Source organism: Gopherus flavomarginatus, chromosome 1 (assembly GCF_025201925.1).
Source record: "Gopherus flavomarginatus isolate rGopFla2 chromosome 1, rGopFla2.mat.asm, whole genome shotgun sequence".
In the NCBI taxonomy this organism is placed as follows: domain Eukaryota; kingdom Metazoa; phylum Chordata; order Testudines; family Testudinidae; genus Gopherus; species Gopherus flavomarginatus.
In genome coordinates this window covers 157,097,876-157,120,300 of record NC_066617.1, presented here as the reverse complement: position 1 = coordinate 157,120,300, position 22,425 = coordinate 157,097,876, and the positions used below count along the sequence as shown (strand labels likewise).

At 44.7% G+C, this 22,425-nt stretch overlaps 1 protein-coding gene across 4 annotated transcripts in view; it reads left to right on the top strand.

Moving 5' to 3' along the window:
- Positions 1-22,425, top strand: part of SIDT1 (SID1 transmembrane family member 1) — a 96,681-nt gene that overhangs the window by 23,572 nt on the left and 50,684 nt on the right. For all 4 annotated transcript variants that reach the window (XM_050932622.1, XM_050932612.1, XM_050932603.1 and 1 more), the window contains exons 2-4: positions 8,813-8,934; positions 10,325-10,495; positions 17,218-17,263. In XM_050932622.1, the coding sequence (XP_050788579.1) occupies positions 8,813-8,934; positions 10,325-10,495; positions 17,218-17,263 (339 nt within the window). The remainder of the gene's footprint in view (positions 1-8,812; positions 8,935-10,324; positions 10,496-17,217; positions 17,264-22,425) is intronic.

The following is a 22,425-nucleotide window of genomic DNA, read 5'->3' as shown; positions in this document are numbered from 1 at the left end:
GAGTCCAACAGAGAGCAACAAAAATGATTATGGGTCTGGAGCACAATTTATGAGGAGAGGCTGAGGGAACTGGGCTTATTTAGTCTGCAGAAGAGAAGAGTGAGGGGGGATTTGATAGCAGCCTTCAACTACCTAAAAGGGGCGGAGGGTTCCAAAGAGGATGTAGCTCAGCTGTTCTCAGTGGTGGCAGATGACAGAAGAGGGAGCAATGGTCTCAAGTTGCAGTAGTGGAGGCCTAGGTTGGATATTAGGAAACACTATTTCACTAGGAGGGTGGCGAAGCACTGGAATGGGTTACCTAAAGAGGTGGTGGAATTTCCATCCTTAGAGTTTTTAAGTCCTGACTTGACAAAGTCCTGGCTGGAATGATCTGCAGCTTGCTTGTATTCTCTCTTAGGGTGAGAATTTGCTAATGCATATCTAATCTATTTAGTATATTAAGCTTAGTTGGCATTTTTTTGTTTATTTGCTAGGAAATCTGCTTTGATCTGTTTGTTATCACTTATAATCACTTAAAATCTATCTTTTGTAGTTAATAAACCTGTTTTTTGCTTTATCTAAACCAGTGAGGTGGAATGAAGTGTATGGGAATCATAGCGCAGGGGCAAAGGCTGTTGCATATTCCTCTCCACATGGAAGGGGGGGGTGAACTTTTATGAGCTTATACTGTACAGTTCTCCGTACAGCACAAGACAGTATAATTTTGGGTTTATACTCTAGAGGAGATGCGTGCATGGGGAGCTGGGAGTTTCCTTGGCTGTAGCCTTCCTATGCAGGGGCTGGTCAGAGAACCTGCATGTAACTGCAGCTGGGTGTGGCCCTACCTGTATGAAGGCTAGTGAAAGTGCAAGTCTGGAGGCCTTGTCACAACAGCACAGCATGAGAGGGAGCCCAGGCTGGTTGGTCAGGGGGCTCAGTGGTACCCCAGTTCCAGGTGGCACTCCAGGGGGAACCTGCCACAGATGGATCTAGAGAGAGAAGAGGAGAGAATTTGAGACTAGGATTTCAAAAATCTTCCAGCCTTTTGTTTAGATGGCTTGTTTATCTGCAGCACATGCAGGAAATGTCAGGTGTAAACTTTCTGTGTATAATCACCCTCCCTTTTCTCTCTCCCATCCTGTTCTAGGCTTACTTCTCTTCCCTCTGCCCCATTTTGCAGTGCCCTTTGGCTGAGCTGAGAATGTTTGCAAGATTCATTCTATGTAGGGTACGGGTGCGGAGCTGGTAAGGGTACAGTGATATGTCAAATGACAAAAGATACTATGAGATTAATTCTAGTCTTTTCTTACCTTATTCATTTGAGTGTCTCTATTCTAGAGGTTAGCAGCCTTTCAGAAGTGCTGTGCCAAGTCTTCATTTATTCACTCTAATTTAAGGTTTCATGTGCCAGTAATACACATTAATGCTTTTAGAAGGTCTCTTTCTATAAGTCTATAATATATAACTAAACTATTGTATGTGAAGTAAATAAGATTTTAAAATGTTTAAGAAGCTTCATTTTAAAAGTAAATTAAAATGCAGAGCCCTCCGGACCGGTGGCCAGGACACGGGCAGTGTGAGTGCCACTGAAAATCAGCTTGTGTGCCGCCTTCAGCACGTGTGCCATAGGTTGCCTACCCCTGCTCTATTCAGTTGCATAGGCAGGAGTAACAACAAGCTTTCCTATGCAAATACATATGCTTCCTCGCCAATGTGCATGACCTGTAGGGACCACGTCCATGCATATAAAGAGAGCTCGGCAACACTGTGCCTTCTATCCTGTAGCCTCTTGGCTGAGATCGCTAGCAAAGGGGCAAAATGTGACAGTGCCACTTAGGAGTAGCAATGAGATAAGAGGCAGATTATTTCTGTACTTGACTTGGTTTGCACATTACATGCATACATGGTTGATGATTTCTGACATGATATAACTACCTATAGCTCAGCCTGTCTTGGAAACATATGACCCAGCATTGGGTGGGGAGGGCCGGTGAGTTTGGGATGCCTGGCTAGAGAGGAGTGGCAATGAGTCACGCTCCATCTACACAATCACAAACCCCACCCGTGCTCTCAGAGAAGATACATATTTTCTCCATTAAGATCAGTTATCGTTGTAGTGTGTGTGTGTGTGTGTGTGTGTGTCTCTCTCTCTCTCTCTCTCTCTCTCTCTGTGGCTTTGTGCAGGCAGCCTCTGGAGTTGCACTGGGAATTTTTTGTTGCCAGCAATGCTACAAACTGGATTCCTTTTATTTTAAATGATAACATACATTCTGCAGAAGCTGCTATGGCAGGTCTCCAGAGCAGTCCCAGTCTGTATCCTTGGGTGTACTGGCTCATGCACCAATCTTGATGAATGCCCTCTCAAAAGAAGTGTGTGTGTGTGTGTGTGTGTGTGTGTGTGTGTGCGTGCGCACATGCAATATGTAAAAAAGAAATTGCCCTAAAAGATGTTTTTTCTAAAGCTTCTGGACCCCTGCTTATACCATCCTTAAAGTAGAAGACTTAAATGGATGAATTTCTATCACTCCCCTGTCTTGTCTGTAACATCATAAACTAGTTCTTGTTGCCATGGCAACATGAGGAAACTGGCATCTGGCATGGGAATATCTAGCCTCTCTAGAGCAGCTTGTCTCCTGCAGGCTGCCAGGGCCCCACGCTCTCCCTCGCAGCAGACTGCAGTTTCCCTTCTTTTATGACTTGTTACCTTGCTGCTCAGAGCTAATTGAATTTGCATGCTGGAGATGGGCCACTAGGCGGAGAGGAAAATGGATTCTGAACAGCATTGATTTCTGGGTCACCTGGGATAACAGATTTGCTGTAGATCAAGGCCCAGCAGCCAGATGAAGCAGCATTCCTTATTTTTTTGCTTTGGTGTAGGATCTTGGTGGTAACTTCCTGTTGCAAGAGACCAGACAGCACGTTTGCTCTATAAATAAGGAGTGGCCTGGCCATATGTGTTGCTATAGCAGCAACAATGGGATTCAGACCCTGAATGACAACTGTGTATCCTACTTCTTAGTTTCAACCTTCCTTCATTGTCCTCAGGCCGTCTTCCTTACTCCATGCCTGACCTGCTGTCCAGTACAAATGTATAGCAAACACACACAAACAAAAGGCAGCTTCTTACACAGAGAGTTGATTCAATATCCAAGGTGTAGCCTTGCACAGTCAATTCAACTACAGAGGACGGAGCTCAAGTCTACTCTGCCTCATATATCAAACTCTCAGCCTATGGCTCTGGCAGTGTTGCCAGCTGTCACCATTTCATTGCCAGTCTCTTCTTATTTGGTGTTTTCCTTAAAGCCTCGGGTCCTAGAGTTGAGGTAATATGGGATAGATGAAGCCTAGTTACATGCTTTAATTAAAAAAAAAAGTAGTTTTGTTTCTAGCCTTCATAGCTGCAGATACTAGCTTGAAAATGTGACTGGCAAGTCCCCCAAAGTCCATGAAAGCAGAAAAGAAAGAAAAAAAAAAAGCGCCCAGCATTTATCATTTAAAATCTTGTGACTTTTTGAGGTTTGACTTATGATTTTGAAGGCTGAGGGGTTGGCGATCTTGTAGGATCTTTATTACCAGTGATGAGGGATATGGCGGAAGGAGCCTAGCTTGACTTCTAGATCGCAGGCTGTGAGAAAATGTGTTGATGGAAACTGAACCCACATGATCTTGGAGTCATTGAGAAGACTTTTGTCACATTTATTCTTGCTTAGGTATAATTGCGCTTTAACTTGCACACCACCATTTACATGCAGTTGTAAACCTTTGATTTGGGCATGATCTGTAAAGACTTTAGCTAAAGTGCAGGCCATTATCTCAGTTCCCTGTCCTTCAGTGCCCTGCTGTTGGGTCTGTGATTGCCATTATGGGGCAGAGTGGCACTTTTTACAGGTCTAGCTCTGAGGGATAGAAAGATGAAGTGTGGCTGAGGGGCCTGTTGTTGTCCTGGTAAAAATCTCTTAGGATTTAGCCAAGTTGGAACAGGCTGTGTTTGGTTCATAGTGATCAAAGCTTTTGAAATAATAGTTAACTATCACCTAACATTCCCGATGACTTGCAAAAGGCAGCTGCTAACTTGTGTCAGCACTGCATGCAGCTTCTCGAAAGAACTTTGCACCAGGTTCCCGGCAAACATGAGCAAGAATACAATGAGGCCAGGCAAAATGCTGCTTGTTTGCTTCTCAAAGCAAGGTTTGAATCCAGTTCCTTCCATGCCACAGCACTCACCTCCACCCCTGGAGCTAAAGTAGCAATTTATTTTACTTCTCAGCAACAGTAGTCTCTTATCCTCCTACGTTGGCCAGCCATTATAGGGGAACACACAACACTCATTCAAGCAGTAGGCTATGCTGACACCTTTTGAAAAAAAAAAAAACCCCTTTGACCTAGGAGAAGCAAGTATCAATAACCCCTTATACATGTGGGGCAAATAAGGACAACAGGTGTTTCACAAGGTCATTGGTGGTAGAGCCAGCAATAGAATTCCAGTCCCTCCATATAGTAGAATCAACCCTTATCCACACTGCATCTTGTTACAGTTAGACAAAATCTTTGTGCTTGGCTGTGCTATCTGAAAACTGACCTCCCCAGAGCCCCGTGAGAGGCTCAGCTCAGTTGGCGTGGCAAATAGCTGTATGCAGTGCTGGATTAAGGTACAAACTAACTAAGCTACAGCTTAGGGCCTCGCAGTATTAGGGGCCTCTAAAAAAGAAAAAAACTGACTCCATTTCAAGTTTTATCAAACTCGGTTGATAAATAAAGGAGATATGGGAAAAAGAGAGAGAATCTTCTATATAAATATTTTCATTCAAATATGACAAAAATGTACACATCTGGATACACCAATACCTTTATCCTACCCTAACCCTTCACTAATTGTTCATTATTGACAGGCAGGAGGCCAGGGCTGAGATAAACGATAATCGCACTTGTAAAATTAGTATTTCTATGAATAAGTCTGCTATCAGTCTCCTAAGGCAGTGTTTTGTTGGCCCGCTACTGGTAAAATTCTGACTGCACCTTCATAACTTATTTAAATAAATAAATACTCTCACTGCCAATAAAATTGGGGGGAAATGTGAGGTTGGAGATGCCAGTGTTGTGACGCAATGCTGCCAAGCTCATACTCGTATGTTAGTGTTCTTTCTTCTTTTGATTTATACATACGTACAACTGTGTATTTTAGTGCGCACGCCTCTTTCTGTTTCATGTGCTATCCATGTTTCACATGATTGAGTCTGTAGGTGATCGTCTTATGGACTTGGGTCGAGTGGATCTTGAGGAGGATAAATTTGTGTTGGCTTCCCTCCGTCAGTTTCGGGAACCTTCACAGTAAATGTTGGAGAGTGATGATGAAAGGATAAATAGAGGGTTTTGAGAGAAGTGAAGGAAGATATATATCAAAGTATTCTGAGTACTTGTTGAGCAAGTTATTTCAAACTATGTGCATATATGATTTATAGGCTATTAAAGCCTAGAATATTCAATCTATTTGCTTGAATATAGGCTAGTTTTTTCTCACTTTCTCAATGCCTGTCTAGAGATTACCAGACTGGTAAATTATTTTTCTCTTCGCGCATATAGCTTGTTGTCACTATGTGTGTCCAAGGTATTTACTCAAGATTAATTAGTGGTTCTAGAGGAGATAAAGGATAGAGAAGCGAATGCAAAAGAGATGTCTGCCCAGAAAAAAGACTGGAATTTTCTGCTCAGCAGGTTTGGAGTGTGTAAAATAATATTTTAATATAGGTAGTATGCTATGTAAAAATTCTTATATAAACTTATAAATCACATATCCTATGCATAATATATTGTATTTTTATAATTTGGCAAAAGAAAAATCCCAACAATTCATTGTTTTGTAGCAAAAATTAAATTGGAATAAACATTTGTGAATATACATTATATACAGTCTGGATAAATGTTGTATTTCCCTAATAAAATTAATCAAAAGTTTTTTTTTCATTTATGAAAAGGATAATTTTCCTTATTCATAATGTAAAAAAAAGTATATATCCTCTCTTGTTTTCCTGTGAGAACATAGACAAAATAGCACTAACTTTCACAGAAATAGCCTGGTAAAATAACACAGGTTTTTGATGCACGCATGCACATGCGTGCGCACACACCCACACCCACATAGTTGTTGCATAGATATATAAATGTCAATATTAATAATATACAATTTTTTTTTTACTGGTTTCAATAAAAACTTTCTGCTACTAATTTTAGTACCAATATTAGGTAATTCAGCATAACCTTCTAAAAAAACAAAACAAATCGATTTATTGGAAAAATACAACCTGCATGCAATTTTCAGATGGTTTGCTGATTATGTGGGTGTAATTCATATTAAGGCTGTCAAGGGATTGAAAAAATTAATTGGACAATTAATCGTGCTATTAAACAATAATAGAATACCATTTATTTAAATATTTTGAATGTTTTCTACATTTTCAAATATATTGATTTCAATTACAACACAGAATACAAAGTTTACAATGCTCACTTTTTATATTTATTTTTGCATTGTCAAATCTGCCTTGAAAGTGTTCTTAAAACAAACATGCTGGGTCATCATCCAAGACTGCTATAACATGAAATATATGGCAGAATGTGGGTAAAATGGAATTGGAGACATACAATTCTCCCCCAATGAGTTCAGTCAGAAATTTAATTAGCGCATTATTTTTTTAACGAGCATCATCATCATGGACGCATGTTCTCTGACTTGATGGTCGAAGCATGAAGAGACATATGAATAGTTAGCATATCTGGCACGTAAATACCTTGCAATGTCAGCTACAAAAATGCCATGCAAACACCTGTTCTCACTTTCAGGTGACACTGTAAATAAGAAGCAGTATCTCCTGGAAATGTAAACAAACTTGTTTGTCTGAGTGATTAGCTGAAGAAGAAGTAGGACTGAGTGGACTTGCAGGCGCTAAAGTTTTACATTTGTTTTGTTTTTGAGTGCAGTTATGTAACAAAAATCTATGTTTGTAAGTTACACTTTCACAAGAAAGAAATTTCACTACATTACTTGTCTGAGATGAATTGAAAAATACTATTTCTGTTTATAATTTTTGCTGTGCAAATATTTGTAATAAAAAATGTTACTATATAGTGAGCACTGTACACTTTGTATTCTGTGTTGTAATAAAAATCAATATATTTGAAAATGTAGAAAAACATCCAAAAATGTTTAATAAATTTCAATTGGTATTCTATTATTTAACAGTGTGATTAATTGTGATTCATTTTTCAAATTGCCATTAATTTTTGAGTTAATCATCAGCCCTAATTTATATCAATATGACTAATAGTTGAGCTTTAAGCTTATGAGTTATCTGCATCCTATATCTTCTATTGTTTCTTGTATCCTATTTTGCCATTTATATAGTCTCTAAGAGTCTCATTGTGTATTCAGACAAGGAATTCCACAATTTAGATGCCCTAACAGAGAAGAGAAATTTCCTGAGAACTCATCTAGTAAACTGTATTATTTACTGTATTTTTTATTTTGTATTTTTTATATTGTATTGTTTACTTCTACTTTACTTACATACACAATTAGTTCAAAGAATTTGTCTAAAATTTATTTTTGTCATGGTGTCATTGTTACAGAGAGGGATGCTGAAAATGAAGATTATTCTATTTTTACAACCTCGCCTTTGTATATATGCAAATATAAAGCTTTCATGTTAATAAATTCAATGTCCTTTCTGTGACAATAATAAATTCCCGTTTTTTATGGTATTGCACCTCTTACACTTGACATGGTTTAGGCCTCAGAATGTCATAATCTGACCCTGGCTGTATGTGACAGCGATTGTGTGTAGTTAGTGCACGAGACAGAGGCCTGAAGGAAGAAAAAGGTTGATCCCATGGGTAAGGATTGGACTGGTATTCAGGAGAGTGGAGTTTCATCCTCATCCCTGCTACAGACTCCTGTGGAATGCCAGGCAAGTCACTATTGGATGTGGCCAGCTGTCTCTGTATAGAGAGAATGCCCCTTACCCCTGCCCCAGCGTGATCTCTAAGAGACAGGCAGGTCTTGTGTTACAAGCACTGGGATTCAGGAAACTGAATTCAATCTGGCTCTGCCACTATCATTTTACTGGCAAAAACACTTCCCCACATCTAGGCTATTTTGCTTCTCTGAGGCTTACAGTCCTATTTTGGCCCATTGAGGATTCAGGCATCAGTTTGTGCTTGAGGCTCTGGGAGTTTGAGTGTCTTTCTCAGGCTCTGGGGGAAATCTCTCAGTCACAGCCTGCTTTCTCCCTCCCCCGCTCAGAAGTGGGGTTAGCACTGTACTCAGGGCCCTGGGGGATGTTTGAGGATGGTGGAGACCTGACTGGCCAGTTTGAAAGTGTTACACCGAGTACCAAACTGGCAGTAGTGACTAGGCACTGTTCATTGATGAGATGATGGCTCATAAGAGGTGCTGGCTATTTCTGGAGCATTATTGTCCAGGCCAACCTCTGAATGTAACTTGCTGAGACCCCTGCCTTTGCTTTGCCAATTACACCAGCCTTGACTAGTCACTCCTCCTTCAAGCACTCGTGTGCTTCTCCCATGCCACCCCCTATGTATGGGGAAACCTCCCCATCAAAATTTGTGATGCTGACACCTTCTTCCTTCTTAAAACCTACTTCTGCCGGGATCCCCTAGAAACGCTCCCCTCTGCCGCTCGGTGAGGAAACAGCAAGCCATATCTTCTGCTAAACCCCTGTGTGCTGCCAGGGAGTAACAGAACAAGGGACTGAAGGGACTGGGACAGCATGTTGTGTAGTTTCCACTAACACTTGCCTTTCTGTCTGTCTTCCCACAGGTGGATGCAGTGCGGGTGTATGTGAAGAGTGACTCTGAGGACCTGCAGTATCCCATCCTGTTTGTAGTTCGCCAGCAGAAGGGGGTCCTGTCATGGCAAGTCCCTCTGATTTTTCGAGGCCTGTAAGTGGCAGAGATTCTCTTTGCAGTTTGTAACAGGCGGGTTGTCCCTCCTTCCCCTGTTGCTAAATCTCAGCATTATACTGCAAGTCTGGGAATACTTGGTGCGGTGGCTTGTTTAAGTTTTCCCATGGTCTCACAATTGCTGGCATCCAACTTGTGAATTTTCTCTTGATCAAAATGATTGACGTTTCCCTTTAGCAAGGGAAATTGAACAGATTGATTCAACTTAGCAATGCCCTGTTTTCAAAGTGTATGTGCAGCGCATCCTGGCCCCTGGTTCTCCTGTGGTTGGCAGCACTGCCAACTGGTCATGCTATGGGCTGCTCACAGTTGGCAGATAGCCTCTGCACTTCCTCTTATTCATCAGCATGCTCTTCTTCCCCCTCATCCCTCAAATGCTGTGCAAAATACGGCATGCTGAGAAAATACAGGGGAGACACTTCTCAAAAGCATCAAGCTATGTCCTCAGGCATTTCAGTCTGTGAGAGACACACACCACACCTGTTTTACAGCTACTTGGAGGGGTGTACTTAAATAGTTATTGACTCTTGTCAAGATTTTACTGTATCTGGCTTCATGAGCCAGGAGAGCAGATGGTAGGTAGGCTGGGACATGCAGAATAAGTCACTACAGTTGCAGGAGGGAACATTTCTGTATTCCATTTTGCAAATAGAGGTGAATTTCTGAATATTCCCTCAGTGTGGATTTTTCCCAACAATGGTCAGTGAACCTGCCTCTGTGATCCACCAAGTCCTGCAGAGCATCTAGTTGATAAACTGTGAGAGGAGGGGCCTATAACTGGTACATGCATCCCATCACTAGCACTTGCACAACTCAGGAACTGTAATTGTTCCTAACTAGTGACCGCCAGCATACCTCAACCACATGCTGCTGCAGCACACAATGGATAGGCATGTGTGCCTCCACCACCAAACTAGTTTCCAGAGGGGGAGGGATAGCTCAGTGGTTTGAGCATTGGCCTGCTAAACCCAGGGTTGTGAGCTCAGTCCTTGATGAGGCCATTCAGGGATCTAGGGCAAAATCGGTACTTGGTCCTGCTAGTGAAGGCAAGGGACTAGACTTGATTCAATGACCTTTTGAGGTCTCTTCCAGTTCTGATAGGTATATCTCCATATGTTATATTATAACTGACTCATAGCAATCTGGGGTTAAGCTTCCAAATGCTAATCCCCATTCAGTTCTCCTTGCTGAGGCAGACTCGCACTGCAGCAGAGTTCCAGGGAAATGGCCTTGCACAGCCTGAGGTTCTGAAGCCACTGCTGGTCATCCCAGGTCTGTCTAAATAACTCTGCTAGAATAGAAGAAGGGCATTTTTCTGTTCTATTTTATTTGGTGGCTGTTGGCATTTTTCCCTTTTTGGCTGCTGTAGTTACCAGAGGACCTACAACTACCAGGAAGTGAGCCGTACACTCTGCCCTTCGGAACCCACGCCTGAGATGGGACCCTCTGAGCAGATCATATTTGTAGACGTGGCTTCCATGGCACTGTTTGATATTGAGTATGAGCTGCTGGTCACGAGGCTCAAGAACTTCCAACTCACGTAAGCAGGATTTGTGAACATGTGCAAGTGGGATTGTCGTGTGTGTGTGTGCGCGCGCTCATACAGGGTGGAAACTGCTCCCACTCACATCTAAGTAGATACAAGGATAGTGCCTTCAGTTACGCTCTTTTCACATCCTAGGAGAACACATGAGATGAGAAACTTTTTTTTTATGGGTGGCCCTGGCAGCTTCATTTGGGCACTGAACGGAGAAAAAATCTAAGGCACTAGCCTCCCCGCTCTTGCTGTTTTAGACCAAAGCTTTCCTGAGTGTGTTTCCCCAGGTAGGCTCACTTCCAGCTGCAAGGGACCAGAGACTCTCCGCTGAGACCATTTATTTGGTGAGGTCACTCAGGTCATTCCTCAGGATCACCATGCCTTAGGGCTTTGTCTCCCTGGGCTACAGGAATGAAACACCATCCTCACTTTTATGAAAGACTGTGCCTCCTGGACGGGCTTGGTCTGAAGGTGGTCCCCTGGCTTTCAGGGTAAGAAGAAACCCATTCCTCAGGCGGGAGGAAGTCAGCCTCCCAGTGACTTCAGGCCCACTGGTCAGGCCTAGGGCTGCGGCTTGGAGCCGCCCTGTTCTGTTGCATCTTTGGACTAGAAGGAAAGGGACCGTCACTTCCTCCTTCCTTCTAGGAGCCCCCAAGTTACTCCCTCTTCCTGCTTAAATACCTTGTCTGATGAGATTAGGTGGAACTCTTCTTTCCAGAAAGTGGACTCAGCTAGATCCCCATGGTAGGGCATGCCTTCTGTCAGGCTCTCTTTGATGGGAATTAACTCCTTACCTGCCTAATACAGCACAGGATGCACACATCTCCTCTCAATGGAGGTGCCACACCAGAGAAGACTAAGGGTCCATTTGACCAATATTCAATTCCTAGCAGTGGCCAACACCTGATTCAGAGTAAGGTGAAAGCTGCCCATAATTCACCTCAATAGATATGCACTGTTGTGTGGGTAGGGGATTCCTTCCTGACTGCTCCACTGATGACATGGGGCCCTGAAGCATGAGGTCTGATTACTTCTATTGAAATCTGAGCATAACATTCTCCTGACCTCTACCGAAATCCATCCCCCGTCTGACTCAGTGACCTTCAGCACTATTTTTTTCTTTAGTTTAAATTGAGCTTGGAGTTTGTCATTGGGCGGTAGGTGCTGATTGGCAGACTGCTCAGCTAGAGCACCCAGGCAATCAGGAACCTGCACATTTGTTCCTCAAAAGAAATAAGGAGTCAGTTCATATCCTTGGGATCAGTGCTCAGAGGGGAGCTCCTTCCAATGTGCGTGGGGTGGGAAAGGATTGGCTGCTTTGGTAGCAGGGTTCCCTGCACCTTCCTGAGCAAGAGTCTGTAGGTCTGCAGGGATCTGAGTGGAAATGGGATAGGCAATGGGAAGGAAGCATATCTTTCTCTGACACTTGCTGGGACAGCCAGAGGTGGTATGGTTCCAATGGAAAGTCAGGGGCTCTGCTGCATGAGGGAAAGCAGCTCCGATGAACTTGTGTTGGCAGAGAGGTGGCATAGAGCCAGAGGACTTCTATGCAGAAGGCCTCGTGCCCCCATGGAGCTCTGAGATCTGTGGGGTTTGTGGACCAGCTATTCTGCTTTCTTCTTTAGCTTGGGGTTAGGGGAAAGTCCCCACTCCCACGAAGGTAAGCTGTGTCAGTTTCTTGGCCCCTGCATGCAAATGTCTGCCGAGGAGGGGACAATTTAGGCTAGGATTATTTTCAGCACTGCTGCTGTCAGACACGCTCTCAGATGGGCTGATGCAGGGGGAGGGGGATGCAAGGCCAAATGTGGGGAGCCTGCTGGGACTGTTGGTTGGGGAGGGGTCACTAACAGAAGATGCGGCGGTCTCCTCTTTATTACTCTTTTGTGGCATGAGGGCTCCCCAGGTCAGCTCAGGGGAAGCTTCAAAGTTGGGTGCGTGAGAAGGATCCTTTTGTGTCTGGAAATGTGCCCTGCAATGTCCTGGGGAAAAGGATGGGGGCAGATCCAGGGCCAAGTCGGGCCCTGGCTGCATGGCCAAGATGAGACTGGCTGTGGGCTAGCTAAGCCAAGCAGCCTCTGTGTGGTGGTGAGAGCGAGCTCCTCCCAGGAGTACAAGTTCTTCTGTCATCTCACTCACAGCCTGAACCTCTGCGGCTCCAAACGCTGCATCCAGCTTGTCTGTCATCCCACTGTGCTGTGGCCACAGGACAAAGAGCTGGGAACTTGGCTGACTGCGAATAATGGGGGCCAGCATAGCCTGAAGGTGGGCACATAGTGGGGAGTCAGGCAGTCCTGAGCTCTCATCTGGCTCTGCCACTGACTTGCTGTGTGCTCGTCACAGCCCCTGTGTGTGCCTTAGTTTCTCAATCTGTAGACCAGGGAATATAAAATACTTCAGTACCGATGAAGAGAGAGGAAAATTTACATTTCTCTTAACTCTCTAAGTTGCTCTTCAAAATGTTTATTTCCTCTCAAATGCTTACATCCCCACTCCTAAATTTTACTCTGCCATTTAAGTGGACAGGTTCTGAGAAAAGTCAGTGATATTGTTCACACAAAATAACCCAGGATAAACCCGTTCCCCTATTTTCCACGAAAAAGCTGTGAACAATTGGGTTCCTGTGGCCTCTGATTCCCAAATTCTGCAGAATAAACAGATCACAGTTTGAAACAGGACAGATGAGCGAGATAATTGAATATATCCTTTGCCAGGGCAGAATCTACAGAATTCCAAAGCTTTGCTCAAATCCACTTTGATTGCTCAACAGAATGGTTAACTTTTTATTTAATTTGCCAAGGATTGATCTTAACTAAAACGATGATACAGAACAGCACTTTGGATATGGAGCAGCTAAACTGAAATACAGATAATACCATCCAGAACATTAGCACCAACCTTGTGCCACCTTCTCCTCTCCCCAGACACTTTTTTAAAGGGACTACAGTAGCTCACTTGAACTGCACGTTAGCCCATCTGCATACACAGTGAGATAATTAACCCTTTAATTTCTGGACTAAAACGCAACACTAGCAAAGTGCATATCTACCATGCTCATGTGCGTGCACTCACGCTTGCTTTTAGACTGAATGGAAATGAATTCTTAGCCTTTTGATTAACACTGCATATTGCCTTGTGTTAGGCTGGGATTCTGAATGAGCAGGAGAAAATGAAATCAGTTCTAGAACCAAACAGTGTCCTTCCTGTGTGCTTAAACAATGCACACGTTAAGGAGGCTAGTCCCACAGTATTTCTAACCCAAGTGCTGAACAACTCGCAGAAATACTTGTTGCACAGTCGCCAACATCTAAAAACTTTTGCTGATGCTATTCTCCAACTAAGCTGCCAAATATTAGAAACTGAGATGTAGAGGGTCAACCTAGTGGTCGGTGCTGTGGCAGCCGGGCCAGGAACTGGATCCAGAGGTCGAAGCCAGAGTCAAGAGCAGGTTTGGAACAAAGGAGGAGCTGGGCTAGGAACGGGGCTGGAGCAAGAGCAGGGCTGGAGCAGGCTAAGGCCTGTGAAGTTTATCGTCATTATCAGGCAGGGGAGAGATCAAGCTATGACCTGATGTTGATGCTGTTTCTCCTGTGAGACTTATGGACCCCACCCTGAGAGCCACCAGACCAGCTCCTGGCTTGTAAATTGGCTGGAGCCTATCACAGAAATGACTTATCACTACATGTGGCTTAATTAGGCTCTAACTCTTCACATCACCTCCCCATCCAGGATGCTTCCCCAACATCCTTGGGCCCAGCTTTTCTGGGGACAATCAATAGAACTCCTGAAACAAGTTGAGTGCATGCATGTTACTAGCCAGTTCCCACAAATGGTCGGCTGAGCCATACTGTTTCCAGTCCATGGGGTACATGCTTTATCCTTGGAGGAGCTTAAAATCCAGGATCTGTTCCATCTAGTATTCTTCCTTCCCCTGAACTGTGACAGGAGGGGTGGAGGTTGTGTTTTGCATCTGGGAAAGGAGTTATCCACATATTTATTCAATAAGCAAACATACCAGCTGTATCTTCATAGTATAGGGTAACTGGAGCTTGAAGGCCACCATCCTGATCTGTTGAATGGTCTGGAATGGGCCAAGATAATGGTGGTCTAGTTACTTTGAGGGTTGGGAGGTATCCAAGTGTTGAGCTAAGAGCCATACCTTGTCTCCAACCACCATGGGAGGGTCCTGTCAACGGATTTTGACATATCATTTGTAGTCCTCCTTGGCTGAGTTTGTGTGATTTTAATTCCGCTCAGATACAGTGGAGATGTTGAACTAAATAAGAAGCCGCAGGGCCATGGGAGATTAGTGGTACGGATGGATGGAATCAGTGGTGAAAGCTATTATTGGCATAGAAAGGACTTTGGTGTCAGAAATGGCTGGGTTAAGCTATGATTGGTCAGGGACCTTGTTTGAGTAACTGCAGGGCAACTTCAGTGGAGCAGGCATGGTTTGGGTCACTAAACATACATAAAAAAATCACTAACAAATTCATCAAAGTTGTGGAGAATCAGGTCTCTCAGCTCCAGGAGTGATGATGCCTAATCCAGTGCTTTGCCTGCCAGTAAGATGATGATGAGCCCTATCTTACTTTAGTTATTTGGGTACATATTTGGGCACAACGGGAACAGCAGTGACATTGATTGAGAAACCCCCAAAACTTCTAATGGTTCCCACCAAATCTCTTTGGTAGAAGGATCTTAGAGCCCAGACCTTAAGCTTTCACAGCTTATAGTGTGGAGGGACGTGGCACCATTGGAATCTGTGAGTGCAAGAAAGCATTTTCCCATTGTAGCTGGCCACTTGGTTGTGGAGGGCGTGCCTGGAGATTTCATTTTGACTGTTGGAGACACCTGCAGGCATAAACAATCCATCTTGGCCGCCACTGGGCCTGACAGGTCAGGCTGCTCAAACTGTTAGACACCAATATATAGAGGGCCATGCCTAGTGGTTGGAGCAGTGGCAGTCCTGTCTAGTGGTCAGTGCAGTGGCAGCTGGGCCAAGAACTGTAGCTAGAGGTCTGAGCTGGAGTCAAGAGTCAAGAGTAAGTTTGAAACAAAGCAGGAGCAGGGACGGAGCAGGGCTGGGAGCAAGGCTGGAGTCAAAGCAGGCTAAGGCCCGTGGAGTCTATCATCACTATCAGGCAGGGGAGACTTCTAGCCACGAAATGATGTTGGGAAAACTGAGGTGCTGCTTCTCCTGTGAAGCTTCTATACCTGCTCTGAGAGGTAAACCAGCTCCTGGTTTGTAGATTGGCTGAGCCCTACAATAGAATGACTCATCACTGCATGTGGCTTAATCAGGCTTTAGTTCAGGGATAACTCATCACCTCACCTCACACCATGTTCTTACGTGTGATCCTCCCCATGCCAATATGAGGGAACTGGGGTTATTTAGTCTGCAGAAGATAAGAGTGAGGGGTAGTCTTCAACTACCTCAAGGGGTGTTCCAAAGAGGATGGAGCTAGGCTGTTCTCAGCAGTGGTAGATGACAGAATAGGAAGCAATGGCCTCATATTTAAGTGGAGGAGGTTTAGGCTGGATATTAGGAAACACTATTTCACTAGGAGGGTGGTGAAGCACTGGAATGGGTTACCTAGGGAGGTGGTAGAATCTACTTCCTTAGAAGTTTTTAAGGTCAGGCTTGACAGAGCCCTGGCTGGGATGATTTAGTTGAGGATTGGTCCTGCTTTGAGCAGGGGGTTGGACTAGATGAGCTCCTGAGGTCTCTTCCAACCTTAATATTCTATGATTCTATGAGGCAGCTAGTGTAGCAAACTCCTCTAGGGCCTTATTCTGGAACTGGGCAGGACCAACACCATAGCTATGCAGCAGCATCTCATGATCAAGCAGCACTGAGATCCCCTCTGCTCCCCATCCTGCTGATCACTTTTTCCATGCACCACTAAAGCTTTTTGAAATGTTTTTGGCATTGCTTTTTCCATTGGACAATGCCAATTTGTCACATTCAAAATATTCAGCCGGAATGTGTTTTAAACAACCTTTTTTTTGGTGTGTGTGTGTGGGGGAATTTGAATCAAAGTAGGGTGACCAGACAGCTAGTATGAAAAATTGGGACGGGGGTGGAGGGTAATAGGCCCCTATATAACACTAAGCCCCAAATATTGGGATTGTCCCTATAAAATCAGGACATATGGTCACCTTAAATCAAAGCATGTTAATAAGAGTTAACTTTCTTGGAATGGAACACTTTGATTTTTCCATTTCAAACGATCTGTTTCTAAATGTATTTTAAAAATCATAGTACAATATAAAATAAATAATTTAAAATAAAGTATGAAAAAATATAGATTTTTAATTTTTTTAGATTGAACAGTTCATTTTGCAGGAACTTTGTGAAATTTCAGCTCTTTATTCTGATTTGATGATTTATTTATTTATTTATTTTTGAAATATTGGACTTTCCCTCAGAACAGAAATTCCAGTTCCAGATCAGCTCTGTGCTACTACCCTGTTCCGGCACGAAGGGCCTGACTCTCTCTCCCAGTGCTTAAAGCACGTAGGACTAGTTTGAAAAGAGCTCTCTCTACAAACATAGAAGTGTAAGTCCCCCAGAAACGCTTAGCTCACAGCCTTAATATCTCCCTGTGCTTCATGAATGCAGCTTTGAAGAGCAGTTCTCTGAAGATGCTGTGTGTGTGTGTGTTTTCAAGCATTTATGCTGTGAGCTTTAGAAAGTCTTCACCTTACTGATCTTTCTTTTTTAGGACAGACAAAGCCTTTAACTTCACTGCCAGCCCTTCTCAGCCTCAGGTAAGCCTTATGTGACATCAGCTGCATGTGTCTGTTCACATACAAATGGATTCCAATATGATCCTAGCAGTTATAGATGGCAAAGAGCTATAGGATCAAATCCATTTCCCTCTCAGTAGGCAGCCTAGTCCATTGCTGTGGCATCTGCATGGGTAGAGTGAAGGGGTAGCACTGCATAGTCTCTGCCCCTCCTGGAGCATGTTCTGACCCTCACACGAGACATTCAGCTCAACCAACTGAACAAACCAGAGATGTGAACTGGTGCAAACAGACATCATACCTTGCTGTGGGATGACTGCAACACTCCACAGGCCCAGCAACCTGCACTGGGTGTGGAGTCGTGGTGCTGTGTGCTGCTGGAACAGAGTGCCCAGTGTGGACTTCTGCACTGTTGCAACTTACATTGGTTCAGTCACTCTACTACAGTTCGCTGAGATGCAGTTCTCTAGTGCAGACAAAGTGGCTAAGGATGCAGACTTAAAACTGCTACCAGCGCTTGAGTGGTCTGAAAAAAAGGGTGGTGGTGAGGGGAGGAGTGTCTGATTGCTAGGCAGGGCTGTAGGCAGACAGTTTTACTCCTCCCCACCATCATCTCTGCTCTGCATCGGACTTTACTAGAGAGGAGCCATTCTTTCTAGTTGAGAAATCTGAGGAACTGTACCAGATTGAAGTGTCAGTAGATTGGAACACACTGATAAATTTAAACAGTAATTAGTCACCAGGACAAGTTGGTGTTCACCCAAGAGTTCTGAAGGAATGCTGATATGACATTTTAGAACTACTAACTGGAGTATGTACCCTGTCGCTTAAATCAGCTTCTGTACCAGATGATTCGCAGATAGCTAATGTGATCCTGATTTTTAAAAAAGGACCAGAGGCAAATATGGCAATTACAGGCAGTTAGTCTAACTCCAGTACCAAGCAAACTGGCTTAAACTATAGTAAAGAACAGAATTATCAGACTCCTAGGTGAACACAGTTTGTTGGGGAAGAGTCAACACAACTTTTATAAAGGGAAATCATGCCTCACCAATCTATTCAAATTCTTTGAGTGGGCCAACAAACATGTGGACAAGGGAGATCCAGTGGATATAGTGTTCTTGGACTTTCAGAAAGCCTTTGACAAGGTGCCTCATCAAAGGCTCTTAAGCAAAGTAAGCAGTCATAGGATAAGAGGAAAAGTCTTCTCATGGCTCAGTAACTGGTTGAAAGATAGGAAACAAAGGGTAGGAATAAATGGTCAGTCTTCACAGTGGAGAGAGGTAAATAGTGGGGTTCCTCAAGGATCTGTACTGGGACCAGAGCTATTTGACATATTCATAAATTATCTGGAAAAGGGGCAAATAGTAAGGTGGCAAAGTTTGGAGGCAATATAAAAGTACTCAAGATTGTTCAGTCTTCCAGATTGTGAAGAGTTACAAAGGGATCTCACAATATTGGGTGACCAGGCAACAAATGGCAGATGAAATTCAATGTTGATAAATGCAAAGTATTTAAACATAATCCCAGCTATACATACAAAATGATGGGGTCTAAATTAGCTGTTACCACTCAAGAAAGATCTTGCAGTCATTGTGAATAGTTCTCCAAAAACATCTGTTCAATATGCAGCGGCAGTCCATAAAGCTAACAATGTTAGGAGCTGTTAAGAAAGAGAGATAATAAGACAGAAAATATTATACTACCACTATATAAATCCATTGTACGCCCACACCTTGGCACTGGGGGCAGGTAGGGGAGCCTGGGGGAGGCAGTGCCTCCCCAAATAGCCAGGTTTGCCCCCCCTCCACCTTCCCAAGGCCCCGCTTCAGTGGTGCTGCTGGGCTCCAGAGGGCTAGGGCCATGCCACCTGCCTTCCTGGGGCTGGGGAGGCTGCGGCAGCACCTCGTGCTCTCCCTCCCAGCACTCCCGGGGATGGAGAGGCGGCAGCGGCGGCACTGCCACATACTTTCCCTCCCAGTGCTCCAGGGCACACACTCTCCCTCGGGTGAGCAGGGCGGGGCAGGGGGTAGCCTCCCTCAGCTATGGGTTCACCTGCTGCCCAAAGCCGGCCAATTGCGCTGCCCGCGAGGCCCTCCAAAGCGCGGGGCCCAGAGTGGTCATCCCGATTCACTGTCCCCTAGGGACGGCTCTGGTCAGAAGACAGGATACTGGGCTAGATACACCATTGGTCTGACCCAGTATGGCCATTTTTATGTTCTTATACAACACAAGATGGGTTCCTTTTAATTAGCACACCACCATTTTTATAAATCAGATCAAGCAAGCATTGAATGAATTGATCTAGACTCTTTTTACAATCTAGTGCAGGGGTGGGCAAACTACGGCCCGCAGGCCCCATCCGGCCCATGGGACTGTCCTGTCGGGTCCCTGAGCTCCTGGCCTGGAAGGCTACCCCCAGGCCCTCCCCTGCTATTCCCTCTCCTCTGCAGCCTCAGCTCGCTCACTCCACCGCCGGTGCAATGCTCTGGATGGCGGGGCTGTGAGCTCCTGGGGCAGCACAGCTGCAGAGCCCAGCCTGACCCGGTGCTCTGTGTGGTGGTGGCGGTGGCAGCAGCGTGGCCCAGTTGCAGCTGGGCCAGCCACCGGTGCTCCAGGCAGCGCTGTAAGGGGGCAGGGAGCTGGGGGGGTTGGATAGAGGGCAGGAGAGTTTGGGGTGGTGGTCAGGGGACAGGGGTGTGGATGGTGGTTGGGGGAGAAATGGGGTTGAATGGGCAGGGATCCTGGGGGGCAGTCATGAAGGAGGGGGGGTTGGATGGGGCAGCAAGGGGCAATCAGGGGCAGGAGTTCTGGGAGCAGTCAGGGGACAGGGAGAAGGAGTGGTTAGATAGGGCAGGGATCCCGGGGGTGCCTTCAGGAATGAGAGGAGGGGTTGGATGGGGGTGCAGGGGCAGTCAGGGGACAGAGAGTGGGGGTTGCGTGGATGGGGCAGGGAACGGGGGGGGTGAGTGGATGGGGCGGGATTCGAGGGGGCAGATAGGAGGTGGGGTCGGGCTACAACCACCTTCCTTAACCAGCCCGCCAGACAATTTACAAAACCCAATGCAGCCCTCAGGCCAAAAAGTTTGCCCACCTCTGATCTAGAGCAATGCAAGAATAACCCCAAACAAGAAAAGGAAATAACAAAAAGTGTTCAGTGACCTTAATGCTCAATTCCTGCCTATTTCCCAGGTGCTGAGAAAGGAATTTAATAAAATTGCCAGTGAGAGTGGTGTTTTATTATGCAAATAAGGTGTACAGATAAGGAAAAAGTTACTGTTTTAATTGTTTCAAAGAACTGAGTATCTGAGTGGTGTGGGGATGATGAGCCATAACTAATCTCTTTGAACAAGGAGTACTTGTGGCACCTTAGAGATTAACAAATTTATCTGAGCATAAGCTTTCGTGGGCTAGAACTCACTTTATCGGATGCATGCAGTGGAAAATACAGGGCAACTAGAGCAAATAAGTTTCCTATTTTATGTTAAGAAACACTTCAGTTACATCCCCATTAATTTTTTTTTCCCCTTTAAATGTTTTCACTATTTGTTTTTCTTGGTTGTAAAGTCCATTGTTCATTTGTACAACCAGAGGAAAGGAGCTGTTTAAAGGTGTTTTATTTAGATCAAATGCAGCAGCAGTCAGCCACAATGTGAGCAACTACAAAATGAACAGTGGGAACTGCAAGAAAGGTTTCCTCCTGAAACTTTTGGAAGTTCTTGTAGATAATTGCTCAACAAAAAGTGACCCATTTTAATGCAGTCAGAACTGAATTGACATGAACACTGATAGAATCGCCCACTATCTACTCTTATTTTTTAATGTTGTATTTTAAGTCCTTTGTTTAATGGCTTGTTTTTTGCTTACCCTGAATTAGCTAAAACTGGGAGGATAGGATGAATGCACAAATGGGAACACAGCTAGGTCCCGAGAGCCCACAACTCCAAATCACGTCAGTGAGAGTTGCAGACGCTCAGCGCGTCTCAGGATTGGGCCCTAAAATTTAGGTGCACAGGTAGCTAGAACAAATCCTTTTATTTTCGCTCGCACTAGTCACCTCACACCAGATCTGTACCCTCTTAAGAGGCACAGTAAAGGTGGGGTGCAAGCAGAAGGAGGGTACAAGGATAAGCTTAAAGACACCTTTGCACTTTGCTAATTCTGGCCTGCTCCAGGAACTGGTGAGGCCCCAGGGGCAAATTACAGCATGCCTGGCTGCTTTGCATAGCTACCAATGAGCAACTCTGCAGCTAGGAAAGCTGGAATACAAATCACTCCAGTTACTCCCTTGAGCTGTCCTCAATCACCCCAGCATGCCCTGTGCTGGGAACTGCTCAGGAGGGTGCTGTGAGACTTCCTACATTGGTCCTATGTTAATTCTGTACTTGGGGAATTACCCAGGGGGCCGTTCCACCCCTTTCACGGTCAGAGGAGTATAAAGTTTTCCACCCCTGTTAAAGGTGGAGTGTCTGTATAACTGGTTCTCAGGATCTGTTGGCAGGCAGCTGCGGATTCTTGTGGTTTTTGGCCGGAATGAAGGGATGCTGCATAGATCTGAAGGAACAGGTTCAGCTGATTTTCCACGTGTTGTTTGCTAGGGTTTACAGCTGTAACGCAGACAGATTTTCATTTCACAGTAAGCCCCTCATGTCTGTAAAATGGATATAGAAGTAGAAACTGGCAAACTTGGAAAAATTCTGGTTTGGTTCTGCTTTGAGCTCAAAATTGGAAGCAGGAAAATTGCTTTGTGAGGGAAATGATTCTTGCCTGCCTCCAAAGACAGGAGAATGAGGTCTTGCTCATATATAAGGGCTGTGAAATGAACTTAATTATTAACACAAATCAGTGAAAGAGCTGAGATTAGAATTTATGGTCCACTGGATCACAGGCCAGCATGACCAAAACCAAAGGGTGTCTTGCAGTTGATGCTTTGCCTGTGTACTGCCTGGAGTTGTGCAGGGAGCAATGCAAAGCTGGAAGCATGCTCAGTGCAGCTGGAATGTTTGGAGATTTTAGTAGCCGGTTTCTAACACCCTCTGCACTTAGTCTGTGCAAATGGCAGTTTTCACAGGCTTATCCTCTGGTCAAATCTGGATGACTTTTCATGAGGATAGAAAAAGATACTTCTGTGATTCCAGGGCTATCCGTTAGCCAAATTTTAAATCCCAGCTCCAAAGCGTGGA